This window comes from Strix aluco, chromosome 6 (assembly GCF_031877795.1).
Source record: "Strix aluco isolate bStrAlu1 chromosome 6, bStrAlu1.hap1, whole genome shotgun sequence".
Taxonomy (NCBI): Eukaryota; Metazoa; Chordata; class Aves; order Strigiformes; family Strigidae; genus Strix; species Strix aluco.
The window spans coordinates 23,425,612-23,441,432 of record NC_133936.1 but is presented as its reverse complement, the minus strand read 5'-3'; the positions used below and the strand labels follow the sequence as shown (position 1 = coordinate 23,441,432).

Genomic DNA, 15,821 nt, shown 5'->3' with positions numbered 1-15,821 from the left:
CCAAAATAAGGTAGTGTGACTAGCTGTTAGGGATGTAAAAGGGTTTCATTAGAGATTAAACTGATTTTTTTCTAACAGTTATAAAAACCTGCATGGTGTACTGTCATTTGTATTTGCCACCTTATATTTAGAAGTTTTCCTGTGTGTAGACTTTATCACGTGTGCATATTAACTGTGGCAATGCAGTATCTGCAACAGCCGCGGATGCTGCCTCTGGGGGCGCATAGTGTGCCTCGGCCGTGGCAGCTCCCGCTGGGTACAGGCAGGGCAAGGGGGACGGCCTACCACTCAACCTTTTTTTTTCTCCCTAGGAACTGCTGTTGGTGAAACTTTCTCCTTCCTGATGTGTTTTTATTCAGTTGCTTTTACTGGTTCTTACATTTCAGTTGTCTTTTCGTCACTGAGATAGCCTGCTAAAGCAGCGGGCTGGGGGAGGGAGTGTGGTGCATGTGGCAGGCACCCCTGTGCATCTGGAGACTCATCAGGGCTTTAGCCTTTTCTGACTGTACAGGCAGTGGTCTCATTTGGACTGTCTGCCTTTACTAACTGATGGAAATAAGCCTGGCTTGGTTCTGGATCCTCTCTAAGGCCATCACAGATTTGTTGATAGATTTACTCAGTGTCTTTAAAATTTCCCATGTGGTTAGCTTGATGTTTAGTTACCCCGAAAGTCAGGAGTGTGGAAGCAGTCGTGTTAAATGTACGCCAGGTGAAACGCATCCCAGTTTGTCAGCCATTGGCAAGGTGTGTTGCTGCCCTCCGGTAGCACTGGCTGTTCTGTCTCTGTCAAATTGGCTGTAGGAAGTAGGCTCCAGGAAGCCTGCTTCAGCTATCCAAGGAATTTCATGGTCCTCCCCTCCCTCTGGTGGGAAGAAGTCCTGCTTTATCTCCTGTCAGTTGGGGAAGAGAACTTGGATCACACTTGGTTTTGCTTGAATTATGGCCACAGTGGTTCACAGAAGCCTGTGTAGCATCCTTGTCCTTTAACTAGGAAGAAATGTGGTTAGTTTTGTAGGGCAACAAGTACTATGCAGCTGAGTATTTGGGTGCTTCTACATGGTAGATGATGTTAATTGCACGTAAGTAATTTTACTGGTGTCTTGAAATATGTTTTGAATGTATACCTGAAAATATTTTTTTCCCCAATTTGCAATATCAGAGATTTATAACTTTGCTCTTTCCTAATTTCTTGGTGCCCTCAGAGCTTTAACTGTATTAATGTTTGGAAATTTTATTCACGTGATCACAGACTTTGTTCCATGAAGCCTGTTCTTCACTGACCCTGCAAGATGGACAGTTCTCAGGAAGGGACTGTGTTGAAAGGAATAAGAATCCCTTCTTTCTTCTAAAACTTGAGTGAAAGTGATAATATAGCAGAAAATAAAGCTGGTTTAAAATTAGATGATGAGCACTGGATAGGATAAATGGCTGTAATGCAGATTTCTTTAATGATAATGCTGAGCAACACTAAAACCGAATTTTTGACAGATGATTACATAGGATGTTTCTTTGTCTGTGAACTGGGTGGGTGCTGAATTTTTAAAAATGTTCAGTACACAAAGTTGCAACTGAATTTAATGTATGCTATTGATATCAACAGGCTTTGTAGCTGTGCTGTGAGAAGTACAAAGTTTAAAATATTTTCCCCTTAGCCTTAAACTTGATTTTTTCACTGATTCATGTGTGATTTCATACAAGTCTCATTTTTTTCCCTATCTGTAGAATGGGAGCAATGCTGCAGGGTCCTAGGAAAATGTAGGTGTAGTCATTAACATGTCAGCTTTATGTGTGTGTAATTTACCTATTTAGAGCTGCATTCTGAGAGGTTCTTCTCTACTAGGGACTTTGAGGAAATGAGTTTCTTCCCCTATTCAGCGAAGTTTGGATTGTCTTGTCACTTCAGAGACTGATGGTTGGGTTATGAATTTTAAAAAAAAAAAAAAAGAAAACCCACAAAAACCTAAGGATTCTTTGCCTGATTCTTTAAGCACCACCTAGCCTCTAGACAGGGTGCCGACAGGAGAAAAATAATGAGTCATCTCCCAGGTAGCATCACCCTACTCAGCTCGGGGGGTGCAGGGTCCCCACTGCATGAGCTGCCTGGTGATACGGTGGTTTTTCACAAAGCTTGTGATTGTGCAGTCTGAATCTCTTAATGTAATTTTTTTGATTCAATTTTTAGTATTTTCTATGCTGTGTGCACCATATAGGTATTTTGAAAGGAGAAAATTGGCAGTGTTATTTGAGGTTAATAACTTTTTTGTTCCTTAAAATGGTGTAGTTCAAAAGCCAAAAGAGTTCATGAGTCTTGTGGTTACAGTTAGAGGTGAATTTACTGTCCCAGTTTAATCTAACTTAGAAGTATAATAAGCTTTTTTGCATGTTTGATGTTAAACTGTGGCCTCTTTTGTATAAGTGTATGGGGGTTGAAGTTCTAGTTGATCACAATGTTGAGTGAAATAGATTAACGTATTTGGAAAGACTTAGGATTTTTTAAATTTCTTATTTGTAGCAAGAGTTAGGTACTGTGATTGACAGTTCGTTATGTCCTGTGTGCTCCAGGGAGCAGAGCACTTGCCTCAGCCTCGAGGGCCAGTAGACTGTCTGCGCTGGGGAGATTTGGAAGATCATGAGGGCAGAAGTGGCAGTAGGAGCTACAGAAGTAAGAAGATTAGGAAGTTCAGGGAATTAATAACTGAAACACACTCCTATTGACACAAATACAGCTTTCAAATACCAAATGACTGGTATTATAACTCAGAAAAATAAGATAAATTTATTCTATGAAATTGTTGGGAGTTTTTGGACTGCCTTTCTACCCTACAGGTAACTTCCAGAAAAATTTATCTGGGCAAAAGGTGCACAATTTATATTTGTTCCTTCATGGTTTACTTTTTCTGAGGCATGAGGGTGAGAACCAAAAACCTTGTGGGAAGGGGCATTGCTTGCTCTCTTCCTGCTCAGTAGGTGACCTCTACTTTTAACTTCCTTTTCACTCCTTCCTTAGATAGCAGAAACTACTGTTTATTTTTGATATGTGGAGAAGGCCTGTGCCATTTTAAATTCTTGCAGAACAGCCATTTCGTGGACTCCAGCATTTAGAGCTCCAGGTTTGTTTCCTTATAACTGAATGCAGCGAATGAAATTTGCTGTACTTTCTGGTATTTCTCTAGATAGATGTTTCTTCTTCAGGACTGCTCCAGGCTTTTTGTCCTTTCCAGCATAGAAATAGATAGAGGAATGGAAAGTAGTGAGCTTTTGTTCAGAGTGTGATGCAATTTTTGAGTGTATCGTAAAACTGATGTTATCTTGTGACCTGTTAGTCTGCATCACCAACAAGCAACCCATGAACTTGCAATGTGCTTCTACTTGCTCGCAGCCTCTTCCTCAAGGGGACAGGGAGCGTCTGGTTTTGCAGCAAATGAAGCTGAAATGGGCAAATTCTGCTTCTCTCTTTCTGTTTAGATACCTTTTACAGAGCTGTCTGAAAGCACAGAAACTGCTACAGATTCCTCTACGTAGAGATGAAAAGGACACTGGTAGAGATAGGCAGCACGTCACCTGCATGTGTGCAGCCCAGACTATTAGTTTTTATCTCTTGACATAATGTGTTCAAGGCAGATGTTTGTTGCCTAGGTAGGCAGTCTTTTAGTGTTCCTGCCACAGATGTCTTGTGTAAATTTGGCCAATACCTTAGGTGCTTTCTGTAAAATATAAATAGCCTTTTCTTACCTTATAGGGGGATTGGAAGCATAAACTTCTTGTCTGTGTATTGTATATTTGTTTATTGATCATAGTAGTACAGTGCAATACAGCAACACTGATACTGCCCTATGGGACACTTAACAAGGATTTCTTTACTTTTGATTGACCAAGGATCTCCAGTAGGCTAAAGCAACCCAAAGGGGTGCCATCCTATTTTCTTCTAATCTTTCTTCTCACTTAGTAGCATGCAATCATAAAGCATTGCATTTAGTGTAGTTTTTCCTTAACCAGAACATTGTTCTTAACTCTGAAGAAATAAAAGTGACTGCTTTTGACCCTACAACTGTGTAAGGAATCTTCCCTTTCCAGGAGAATGCTGCATGGAACCTAGATGTGATTGTTTAAGGCTTTACAGGAGACTTTAGAGAGGTTAGTGTCACGTTTATGCAGGCACAGACTATAGTAATCAGAGACGACAAGAAACATCAGGAGGATGTATTAGTTGGTTACCCAGTTCCTGCCAAAACTGACAGTTGTCTTGAACAAACTTTATTAAAAGCACTTTAAATGAGTGCTTTGTATCTCTGATTATTCCGTCACTGTAGCAGATGTTCACATCAGATGCTATCATTAAAAAAAGAGTTTTACTGAAGATGCATTTATTTTTCAGTATCTATACATTTGTTCTAAATGGACTAAATACTTAGAGCAGTACTTCAGACAGTGAGATTCAACTAGTCAATAAGCCTGCTTCTCAGGTATCACTGTCTTTAGCTGTGAGGAGTGCAAAATGGTCAGTGAAGACTATGTTAACAAACCTGCTTGTTTCTTTGAAACACTCTGGCTCTGCCACTTCACTATTAAATGGTAGAAGTTGGTGGTATTGAAGAGCCACCAAAATCCTTCTGCTATATCAGAACCTGCTCTTTGGCTGCTCTTGGCAGTTCAGAATAATTTAGAGAACAATTGCAAGTGAGTAATCCAGGTTTTTGAAAAAGCAGGAAAATGGGACACTTGGGATTACAAAGTGACAAGTTTCAAAGAAATGGATGCAATTCCTTGTAACGAACATGTTCAGGATATCACCCATTTAGTTTGTGTATGTTCGGAGTGTTGACTTTGTCAGGCTCATTCTGCATATGGTATTGTAGCCAACAACTTGGGAAATCTGTTTTTAGCAATTTTTTTAAGCTCTTACTTGTATGAGTTCAGAATAAGCCTTTTAAAGTAGGACATTTCCAGAAGGGATATTACTCCTTTTCTGTGGAGTAGTTTTTGTAGTGGCTTTTCTGTTTGATTGATATAGGAGGGCTCTCACGATGGGGAAGACTCTTGCAGTTTGGGATTTTGATGTAGGAAGTACATTCTGGTCTTACCTAACTCAACTCTGGTCAAACCTAACTTGTTTTTAAGAGCCTAGAAGGGATAACTGGACATGGGTAGGGATTTTGGATGTGGGGAATTCTTTTTCCAAGTAGTCTGTTCTGCTCTTGGGCACAGCAGATGTTTCTGTTACTACGCCCATGAACTGATCTGTTGAATTCAGTTTTTGTCTAGTTAAGGTGTGCAGAGGAGAGGAGAAAATACAGTGATAACCAGTTTTCAAAATGAGCCTCCTGACTGCTGTTGTGGTGTGGCAATTCCAAGATAAGCAGCTTTCAAGATACTAGTAATGTACTGCATGTTCTTTCAGTTGTCCTTTTTACCTTCGTTCCTCATGCTAAAATATTATTCAACAGACTCAGGAAGGACCTTGCCGTGGTTCTGTTGCTCATAGCGGTATTTGCTATGCTAACGCTTCCTGTACATGGTGCACATGGAGTTATATTAGAAGTTTGGGAAGTGAATAGGTAGGTGCCATGTTGAATGTTCTATGCTGTATCTTATCTTCTCTTTATTAATTATTCTGTATTTGCCAACCCCTATCATTAATAGGGGAAAAAAAACCCACTGCAAAAATAATGGCATAATAATTTCCGGAGCAGGATAGGAAGAATTTGATCTGTGAATAATTCCTTCAGGAAGAGCTAGCATAAAGAGAAGTCTGGCTAAAAACCGACCCGTTACAAGGATTCACATGCCAAATAAAACTAAATGTTGTCTCCTTTTCTGAATAGTGAGCAGGATTGGTATGAGACACAGCATGCCGTTGTTTCAGTGAATATTGCAAAAAAGCTTCAGTAGCTTTCAGACCCATCAGCACCATTAATTGTTAGACAGACTTCAGTCTTGAAAACTGTCATAGGCATGCACGTTATCTTTTTTCTGGTTTGGGATGTAATTTTAAAAGGTGCTCAGTCAGTTGGGTTTTTGCTTTCAGATCTTTCAGTTGCCTACATTAGTGCTTATCTTAGGTACTGTGCTGCACCTCAAACACATTGTGTTTACACCTGTGCAATAGGTTTGTTGTCTGTGGTGTTGAAGGCAAGTGCAGTTATTTATAAGCAATATGTAGGGAAAATGCTGCCACTCAGAAATAAGAGCTCTTCGTTGCTTCAGGAGGCCGGTGCATTGCTTTTGAGCCATGTGTGGCTTTCAGGCAATTCAGCTGTACTTCCAAGGGGTAGAATTGGTAGAGGGACTCATCAGAAATGAGGCATCACTGGCTTGCCTTGGACATAGTTGCATGCCTGGTTCAGCCCAAATTACAACAGAATAGACCCTTTGGGAGCTATTGTCCTCTCTGTTGTATGAATCACTCCCTAAGCTCTGGATGAGCCATTCTGAGTTGCCATCCTTGTGGCATATACCCACACGCATGAGTATATGTTGTTGGTTTGTGGCCAGATAAAGGCATCGGTAGGCAACTTATAAATTCATTCTGTCTCTGCTGGCTACAGCCATCTGATGAGACACATAATGGCCAAGGGATCTTTAGAATAGGGTGCCCAGCTGAAAGGTGGGGAGAAGAATTAAACATTCTTAAATTGTTACCCACAAATGTTTCCTAGCTGATCTGGAGTCAGCCCAAGTGGTTTTTTTCATAAGTCTTTCTTCAAGGCATTAGCAGAGGTTCCCTCAGGAACATATTTCTCTGTAATTCATTTTTACTTTACAGGTTGTTGGCCAGACGAATGAAATCCAAAAACTGGCAGCACAGAGATGAAGTCTAAAGATCATTACAATTTTTTTAGCGTTAAATAATTGATTTCTGTTGTAGAACGATTTGCAGAAAATTATCTATCCAGCAGCCAAAGTTTTCTTTGTTTTCGATCAAATTTCTGGACTGTTGAACTGTTAGGAAAAGTGAAATAATGTTCAAACAGCATTTTTAAAAAGTGAGCTATGGTCCTTTCAAAAAACCTTTGAAAAAGACTTCCAAAAAGAAGTATTGACTGCATTTTGGGGAGAGAAGGGACACACGGAATATTTTCCTGTTCTTTCAGCACCAGAAGAATTAATGTTGGGTTACCTGGACTCTACCATTCAACAACCTATGCAAAGTGCACTTCCTTGTCAACTTTGTAGTTCATGGGAGATTGGTCAGAAGTTATTGTGTTTGGGTTTTTTTTTTCTCCCCGTCAGAAAAACCTTATTTTCTCTACTTTGTATTTGAACAATTTTGCATCCAACAATCATACAACTGTAATCAGCAGACACAAATTTTATATTTGTCAAAAACTGCTGTCTTCTGATGTTTATGGGGAAGATTTTTTTCCTTATAATTTGTTAGATTTACCATAGTTGTGCTTTTTTTAGGCCAACATTTGCTAGTTACTTTATTTCCCTCTCACAGGTTTTATGTAGACTAAAGCCTGATCTATCTGACTGCTAATTATCCAGCTTTTTCCCTCCTTTCTTTTACTCCCCAGCCTCCCATAAGCAGTAGTCACCTTTTGCTTGGTGGCATCCCTCTGCCCATTCTTTTGGATGCAGGCTTTCTCATTTAAGAGGATCAGTTTGTGGAATAAAAACTTTCTTTAGATTATTAAGAAAAGCACTTTAAGTTCACCTGAGCACCTTAGCAGTGGTAGGGGGTGCATTTGTTAGGAAACAGAAGTGCCTAAATAGAGAAGATAACGTCAGTGAGAAATACTGGTTTTCTACTACTTTTTCTGTGTTGTGTGCTTCAGTGTTAACTGCCTCAGGTATTAAGAACTGTTACCTTTTCACTGTGCATTTAAAGTGACTCTCAATTAATTAAATGGATTCTGTTCTTTCCTGACCCTGGGCTTAAATATGTGTCTCTCTCATGAGGAATTTCTTCTCACTTAAGATCTTTTCAAACAGCTAGTTTCACTTGATCAGTAGGATGTGTTTTTCCCTTTTTCTATTGTATCTACTGCTGCTGTTTGACTTTAGCTACAGCGAAGGTTTTTCAACTCGAATGTAGTACCCTGACCTTTTTCATGTTACCTGTTGTTCGGAGGTTATAGTAGCTACATAGTCCTCTGTAAAAAGTTAAATCCTCTTCATTGGAAAGCCAGTGTTTATACGCATTTCTAGGTTTCCATGTTAAGCTTTGTCATGGGTAATCTGTAGCTGGTGTTATTCTGTTAAGTTTTTTGGAAGAGCTGGAACCCTGGGGCCTTGGTAAACAGTGTCCTCTAGGCTTTGGTTATGTAGCTATTGTTAGGAGGTAAATACAGTTTTGGGATTTTTTTTGTTTGTTTTACTTTAAATCTCAGAGATTCTATCTTGCTGTCTGCCCTATTGAGTACTGATTTAGGTTGAGTGGGACCTTCTTGACTTCTGAGGCCACAGTACTGAATGACTGTGGCCTCGGGATTGTGATTCACGTGGAATAGTGATGCACTTCAAAGCCTTCTGCTAAGGGCAGGCTGTGTTTTTGCTGTTACCTTGGAATTGAACTCTTCTCAAATTACTGCTGCTTGGCTTCATGCCATCATCCTAGCATCTCAACTTGTTTTAGCACATTAGTAGTTTTCAAGGCTTGTTTCCATTTCTGTTTTCTGTGATTCCCCAAAATATGCTGTGGAAGAAAGACTATTCAAGACATGGTTTAGTGACACAGGTCAACTTTGTGTTGTTTTTTTTTTTTAATTCATTTCTCAATCTTGCAGCCCAGATGTTCTATTTTGAATGGAACAGGTGTAATTTTTTCCAATCTAAAAATCAAGAAATTTGTATTCACTCTTACAGTTTGATGTCTTACTGTGTTTTGGTTTGCAGTGCTTTTTCACTTTACACTTGTATTTTAGAGCTCTGTACGTGCCTTCACTGACAACTTGTTTTGAGTTGCTTTATTCCCCATTGGCTTTATAGGGTACTGAAACATATATAAAGTATAAGCTGTAATAAATAGAAAGTTTTACTATTAATAGGAAGAGACCTTGATCAACATGTCAATGACTTGCTAGTTTTACCTAACTACAAAATAGTTTGTTACCAAATAGCTTGTTTTCTTGGAGACAGAAATGTTAGCTTCATTACCATATTTTCCTGGAGAATTAAAACTTTCTGGTTGGTGCTGCAGCACCAACTTTGGTGCTGCAGTAAGAAAAGTCCAGAGTTTCAGAAAGGTAAGGGAGAAGAATGAAGTTGAGCGCATGGTTTGGTTGGTTTAGTTTTGTGTTTGTTTTTCCCCAAGTGAGACAAGAGATTAGCACGCTTAAAAGATAATACATGTGGATGCAGAGACAAGATGCATCTTCATGTGGGTGAAAGAAGAAAAGTAGTTGTTTGGCCTTTTTTTTTTTTTTTCTTTTTAGGAGACTGCTTAAGGATTTTAAAATCTGTATTTTTAGTAATTTTCTGTAGTCTGCTTTGCATTTGGTATTTTAAAGCTTTCCTTTTATCTGCTGGTACACGTGTATTCTAGAATGACAAGAGCTGTCATACTGAATTGTTACGAAGTTAAATTATTAGAGCATCAACATAATGGGATAAATACATATTTAGGATATTCCAAATAGAAATAAACAGTACTTAAGGACTTCAGGGATTACATTGCAATGCTGTTAAACAGTGGTTTCTATACTTGGAATTGTTACCATGCTTAAAAGTCTGGTGTTCGTAACTTCAAAGACTGCTTGATACCTTTAAAGGAATTTTGATTAAAAGAGGGAGGGGCAGTGGGGAAGGTGCTTTCCAGGCTGGTTTTTTTGCCATTTGAAATGTGTACTTTTTTCCTTTTAATTCTTTTCCCATCTCTTGCTCTTTTAGCTGGATATTTGTTAGATTTACTGATCTAAAGGATGCTGCTGTCAGTGAAGACACTATATGGTGGTAATATTATAAGTGTTAATGTGAAGTGTTCCTAAAAATATGTTGGACATAATTCTCATACCATGTGTGTTGCCTAACTAGTAGCACATCAGGAAATTTGATTTATATTTGGGCTATTGTTGAGCTGTCTTTTTCTCCTCAATAGATGGGTCTCCATGTTGAAGTACTTTGCTTTGGCATTAAAAGCTGTATGCATATAAGTCTGTTAAATAAACTAGACCAAACCAGTATGCCTTTCATTGAAGTGAAAGGTGGTTTGTGCTGGCCTTGAATTCAGGAGAAGGAGACCTCAGTCTAATCTGGAGGATTCTAAGAAGAATCTAGCTTCTGCATAATGAACTTTATCTTCATTGTAGAAAACTGACAATGTGTGAAGCTGTTGATCTTTCTTCATCTCGAAGCTGTAGTTGATTGCCAGATAACAAGAGTCCATTCAGCGTAATAAGAGAATTGAAGATAAAGAATGAGTCTTGGAGCTTGATTCCATATTTAGTGGAAAAGAAAAATATATCTGATCTGTCAAGCCTTTGTGTTTGGGTCTGCAACACTGCTCTGTAGTCTAGCCAGTGTTCCAGTTTTATGAGGTGAAGACTTGCAGTTGCAACAATCTGCTAAACTTTTTCTCCTAAAATCTCAGTTTTACTGAGGTATGAGCAAGTATTTTGATTAAATAACAGTATCTTTTGCAAGTATTTGTATATTTGGAGGTGTGGGACCTTTGGGGTACAGGTGTAGTTGCACATTATTATTTTCTGGTCACCAGTTCTGAAAAATTCAAACTACCATGGAGAATTCTCTGATTCCTAACATCTCTGTTTGCTAAGGTAGAATATGGTATAATTAATTATACCAAATGCCAGAAAAAGCTTATAAATTGCTTCTCTGAATTTATAACTTTGACTTTTGACATAACCCATTGCTTAACAAATTCTCAGAGGAGTTTGGAGTTCTATTCAAAACAGTTCTTTCAAAAAGTGTCCTTTTCAGGACAAGAAATCTGTATTTTTATCTTAGTTTTTAGAGGAGAGGCTGTATATGGTTCTGAAAGATAAATTAATATGGAAGATACCACCACTCCCAAAAAGTAGAACAGCTGGGTTGTGTTGGTAACTTTTAATAAACATTGCTAGAAGAAGCATTCAAAAATCTAGCAGTTACAAGAAATAAAGAAAAGTAGTTTTTTAGGGCTCTTCTGTGAGTTTCGGGTAATCTTTCAGGTGTTCTTTTTGGAAGATAATAGAAGTTTGAATGGCAGTGGGTGGTAACAATGTCAGTTTCTTTCTTTTAGTGTCATTGTAAATATGCTGTAAGTACTTTTGTAACATGATTGTGTGTTCTTTGAGTTAGTGAGTTGTCTTTCAGGGGCAGGAATGACGTTAGTTCAAGTAAGAAGTCTGGGTATATTTTCAAAACTGTGAGTTATGTCGATCTTGTGGGCAGCAAGGTGTTCTGTGAGCAGGAGCATTTATGAAGTTTGGTGTTTAAAAAAATTGTACTTTTTGTCCCTTACATGAAGTGCCTTAAAGCTAAGTACCTTTAAAAGTAGGTAACTTGTGCTGAGAACTGAAGGATTGTACAGAACTGTGTGTTCTTGAAAAAACAGCTGTGTATCTGGAACTGAATGGTGTATTTTAAATTACAGCATGAACGAGGAAGGCAGTTTAGTAGATCTTCCTAGGATTTTCTCTGTGTTGGAAGAAGGTTTGAATCCAGTTTTTCTGTCTTGTCCTTCAGATCACAAGGATGTCGGAGTGTGTTATGCTTTTTTGGTTCTGGATGTTTAACAACAATAACAAAAACTAAACCAAACCCCCTGAACATAACAACAACAAACCACTCCAGCAGAAATAATGAAGAGAATACAGTGCATTCATTAGCGTATGTAGGCTCTAAAATCTGAGCAGGAAAAAAAAAAATGAAGGCTTGTATTTCATCTGTGCTGTGGACTACCATTCTGACTGGTAAGGTAACCCAGGGGTGCTGAGCTATTTAGTGCATTAGTATCTAGATACAGTGCATGAGACCTGCAGTAGCAAATTTACCCTGCAGCACTTTGAATGAACCTTAGCTATCCACAGTGATTATTGCTTTCCTGTATTTCATAAAATAAACAATATAGGGTATGGTAGTATCTGTTTCTGTAATATATGCATAGTTTGTAATTGCTAGAATTATGTCAGTTATTTTGAGTAAACTTTGTGGGCAGTGACTATCAAGTAGGCTAGTAAATCAAAATAGTGCTAGTCCTGCTTCATTAAATGGGTTACTTTAGTAAACTAATATTGGTTTTTTTGGAGTGGCATACACTTAAACACTTCTACTGTTACAAAGCAAAACGATAATCATTTAAACTCGCCTGACAAATCTGATGTGATTAGTTTCTTATGCTTTTTCAGAGCAATACTTTCCCATTAAGGTATAGATTACGTACATACTAGGAAAGGTATGCTGTACACATCTGCTCTTTTTTTTAAAAAAAAAAAAACCTTATTGCACAATGTGTAAATTGTGCATATGAGAAGTGTATGATTTGTTTTTGAAACTCTTGGAAGCAGTACACAAGCACATTTTAGGAAGCAAGAGTTTAAAGAGGATTCCTGATTGTTCTGTACTGCACATATGCATAGTAAAACAATCTTCACCCCGGAGAGCTTACAATCTAAAATATGTAGAAATTGAAGGAATTACGACTAGGCAAGTTCAGAAGTGGCATTGCAACTGCTGATAATAAGCCAGCTGCAGTTTCAAACTGGGTAATTCCTCTGCATTACTGGAAGAAGAGACCTCCAGCTCCGTATGTAGCTGCATTTGGGTAAAGTCCCCCACCTCCAGAAACAAAATGCAGTATCCGCAACCTGCCACTTGTGGCTTGATTTTTCAAAAGAAGGCTCTGCCAACCACATATTTTCCAAATGTTTCCTTCCCAACCGTTTTTCTCTTGGTGTGGGTTTTTTCCATAGAGGAGCTCTGGGTACCAGGCTCTGTGGTAAAGGAGCACTGAGATGTTCACCATCATCTGCCGCCTTGTGGGAGCAAGGACAGCTTGAATTGGCCAAATAGCAGAGCCAGGGTTTTTGCTACCAGGAGGGTTAGCTGCATGGCCAGGAGTGGCCAAAATGTGTGGTACAGAAAGGTCTGTCTCACTCTTGAATGTTAAAGGTTTGTGAGATACCCGAGAATCGTATAAGAAAGTTTCTCATGTCTTATTAATGGTGAGGAAAGCTACGCTGATGCCTTTGTTGTCATGATGCTTAGCTGATGGGTAGAAGTTCATAGGAACACTTACACTTTGCAAACTGTAGTTTTCATAAAAAGGATATTCCAAAAGCTTTTTTTCATAGCACCATTTGAATATACATAGTTATTACTTGCAGTCCTTTCTGAACTGCTGTGTTGTCCTGTGGGACTGAAAAGCACGAACTTGTGTAGTTGTGTCTTAGTTGAAAGAAATGAGGCTGTATATGGTACTTGAGGGATGTGCTATTAAAATAGTGTATAAAGACTTCAGCATTAAATATCTTATTCAGAATAAAGCAACTGAAATGTTTCCAATTGAAGATAAACTGAATGTTCAAGTAGTTGAAAAGATAAAAACAAAGAATGCAGTTTGTGTAAATACAGAAGAGTATTTGTCTAGATCATCTTTCAGACTCATTAAACAGCCGTAAGTGATTTAAATACAAATTAGAAAGCTGCACATCATGTTGCAGCCTACTCATGTAGGCTGAGCTCATCAGAAACTCCTTTTGTTCCTCCATTTCCTTCTACCTTACTTTCCCTGCTGATGCCAGCAGCACTGCTTTACCCCATTTAGCAGGGCTCTGTCGGAGGCACCACCTGTGCAAGGTCGGTGTTACTCCTGGCTCCTTTCCTATTGCTGATCCTGCTCCTTGCTTCTCTCCCTTTGAACCTCCATATAACCCTGCATTCCCTTGCATGTGTTGGGGACTGTGGTCTACCTTCTGATTTTCATTTTTTTCCTATGATTCTTACTGATTTGTCTTGGATGTTAATAGCCTAAACAATTTAAATAATATGGAAAGCTAGGGGATTGCAGAAATTGGGAGATTTTATGCTGGAAAATATTTTAGTCCTGTCAGCTATTTTTTAATCTAGAAATAATTGCCTGATTGGTGTATTGCACACTGTAGACTCCATGTCTCTTAGACGCCTTCTAACAGGTTCTAATTTTCACTAAAATTGACAAGAATATTCTGATACACAGAACTTTCCCCAGAATTTCTGGAATTCATTGAGTGCATTCATTATTAGGAAACAGATGGTGAATCATTGTCAAGTTGAGGGTATAAATCCTTTCTTTGTATAGGCCAGTGGTATATTTGGCTTGTTTGTAAAATATTCCACTGCAAATATTAGGGAATATAATTCATTTATTTATCTTTTTTAGGAGCAATGGATGAGCTTCATAGCCTGGACCCAAGAAGACAAGAATTGTTAGAGGCACGATTTACAGGAGTAGTAAGTGGCAGCACTGGGAGTACTGGAAGTTGCAGTGTTGGAGCTAAAGTAAGTTCTAAGAGCAGTCATCCAGATCTACCATCTTTGAAATACTAATTTATCTCGCACTGTCTCATTTGTATATGGCCTATGTGATTTACCTGAAGTATGAGTTGGAAGAGGATCTTAAGAAAATCCTTGTTAGTCTGTTATTTTGCTTTGAGAAAGGTTCAGGATAAACTATCCTATCTGTGACATGGACATTGGATTGTTCTTAAAAACACCAAAGAATGGGCTTATACAGGCTCTCTTACTGTTTTGGTGTAGTGCACATGTGATCAGAGATGGAAGGTTTTGCCAGTATTTAAGCGAAGTTGTCCTTTCTGCAGATAGCCAGCTGCTTGCAGTTCAGCTTGACATAGACACAGGGAGTCTGGTGTGACCTCTGTTTTTAAGATTAAACTTGTTTGAAGATTAATATAAGCAGATTAATAAAGCCAAATTATTTCAACTTTTCCAGATGAATCAATTTTACCTACTTTCATTGTAGACTTTCTGCAGTCTGTCAGTATCTAAACCAGGATGCAGCACTTGAGGAAAAACCTTATAAACGTTGAATAGCGGGGCTTAATTACTTTCCATATGTCATATATTACCCCTCAGTTGATACATTGACAGAATAAATTTGCCTTTATTACAAATTCTGTTCAAGTTACTAGCTTCTACTTCCAAGACTGGTTTCTGCAATACTTGCCTAGCCAGAAGTACTCCGTTTTGTATTTGTGCATTTGAATGTTCTTCATTGAGTGTAGTATTTAATAAACTGATGTTAAAAAGGTAATTTTTTTAGGCACATTTCGCCCATGACCGAAGTACTTCTGGATTCTGTTTCCAAAGTGTTTGCAGTGTCCTGTATTTTAAGTATTTTACACAAATTTGATTAGTATTTTTCACTTCCTATTCCACATTTTAATTACCATTACATTTTTAGTTATCTAGATTACAGAACAAAATACTACCTGATAGCAGATGTTGATGAAATTTCTGGAGATGTGTGATGTGTTGATGACTATTAACAAACTATACAGAATTGAAATCAGTGCATAGTGATCTTGCATCATATCTTCTTAATTTGCTTTGAGAGTGACATGAAGGAACTCACAAAGCTGTAAAAAAGGTGACATAATTCTTCTACCATCTTAACTAAGAAGTGAGTTAAATGGTCAGGGAAAGTAATCAGGTTAGATTGACACAGTGTGGTTGATGCACTGTTGTTTTCTCTTTTAAATTTAATTGCCTTCTGACTGCAAAAATATATACTTGCGGTATCTTATGATTAAAATTAGATAGAGATGGACCCAGTAATTCTGGCACAACTTTGTTTCTTTCTTCCTTGGGTTCTCTAGTACTACTCCCCTAATTTATTATCTCATTATAATTGCTCAGGTAATTGCTCATAATTCAAATGA

The 15,821-nt window shown here is 38.2% G+C and overlaps 1 protein-coding gene across 5 annotated transcripts in view; it reads left to right on the top strand.

Moving 5' to 3' along the window:
* TLK1 (tousled like kinase 1) overlaps positions 1-15,821 on the top strand; it is a 71,043-nt gene that overhangs the window by 11,696 nt on the left and 43,526 nt on the right. For 4 of the 5 annotated variants that reach the window (XM_074829088.1, XM_074829091.1, XM_074829090.1 and 1 more), the window contains exon 2: positions 14,303-14,421. In XM_074829088.1, coding sequence (XP_074685189.1) covers positions 14,308-14,421 — 114 coding nt within the window. In that variant the 5' untranslated portion in view covers positions 14,303-14,307. Of the gene's footprint in view, positions 1-11,728; positions 11,856-14,302; positions 14,422-15,821 lie in introns of those variants that run through there. The other variant, XM_074829087.1, reaches the window with a different exon arrangement.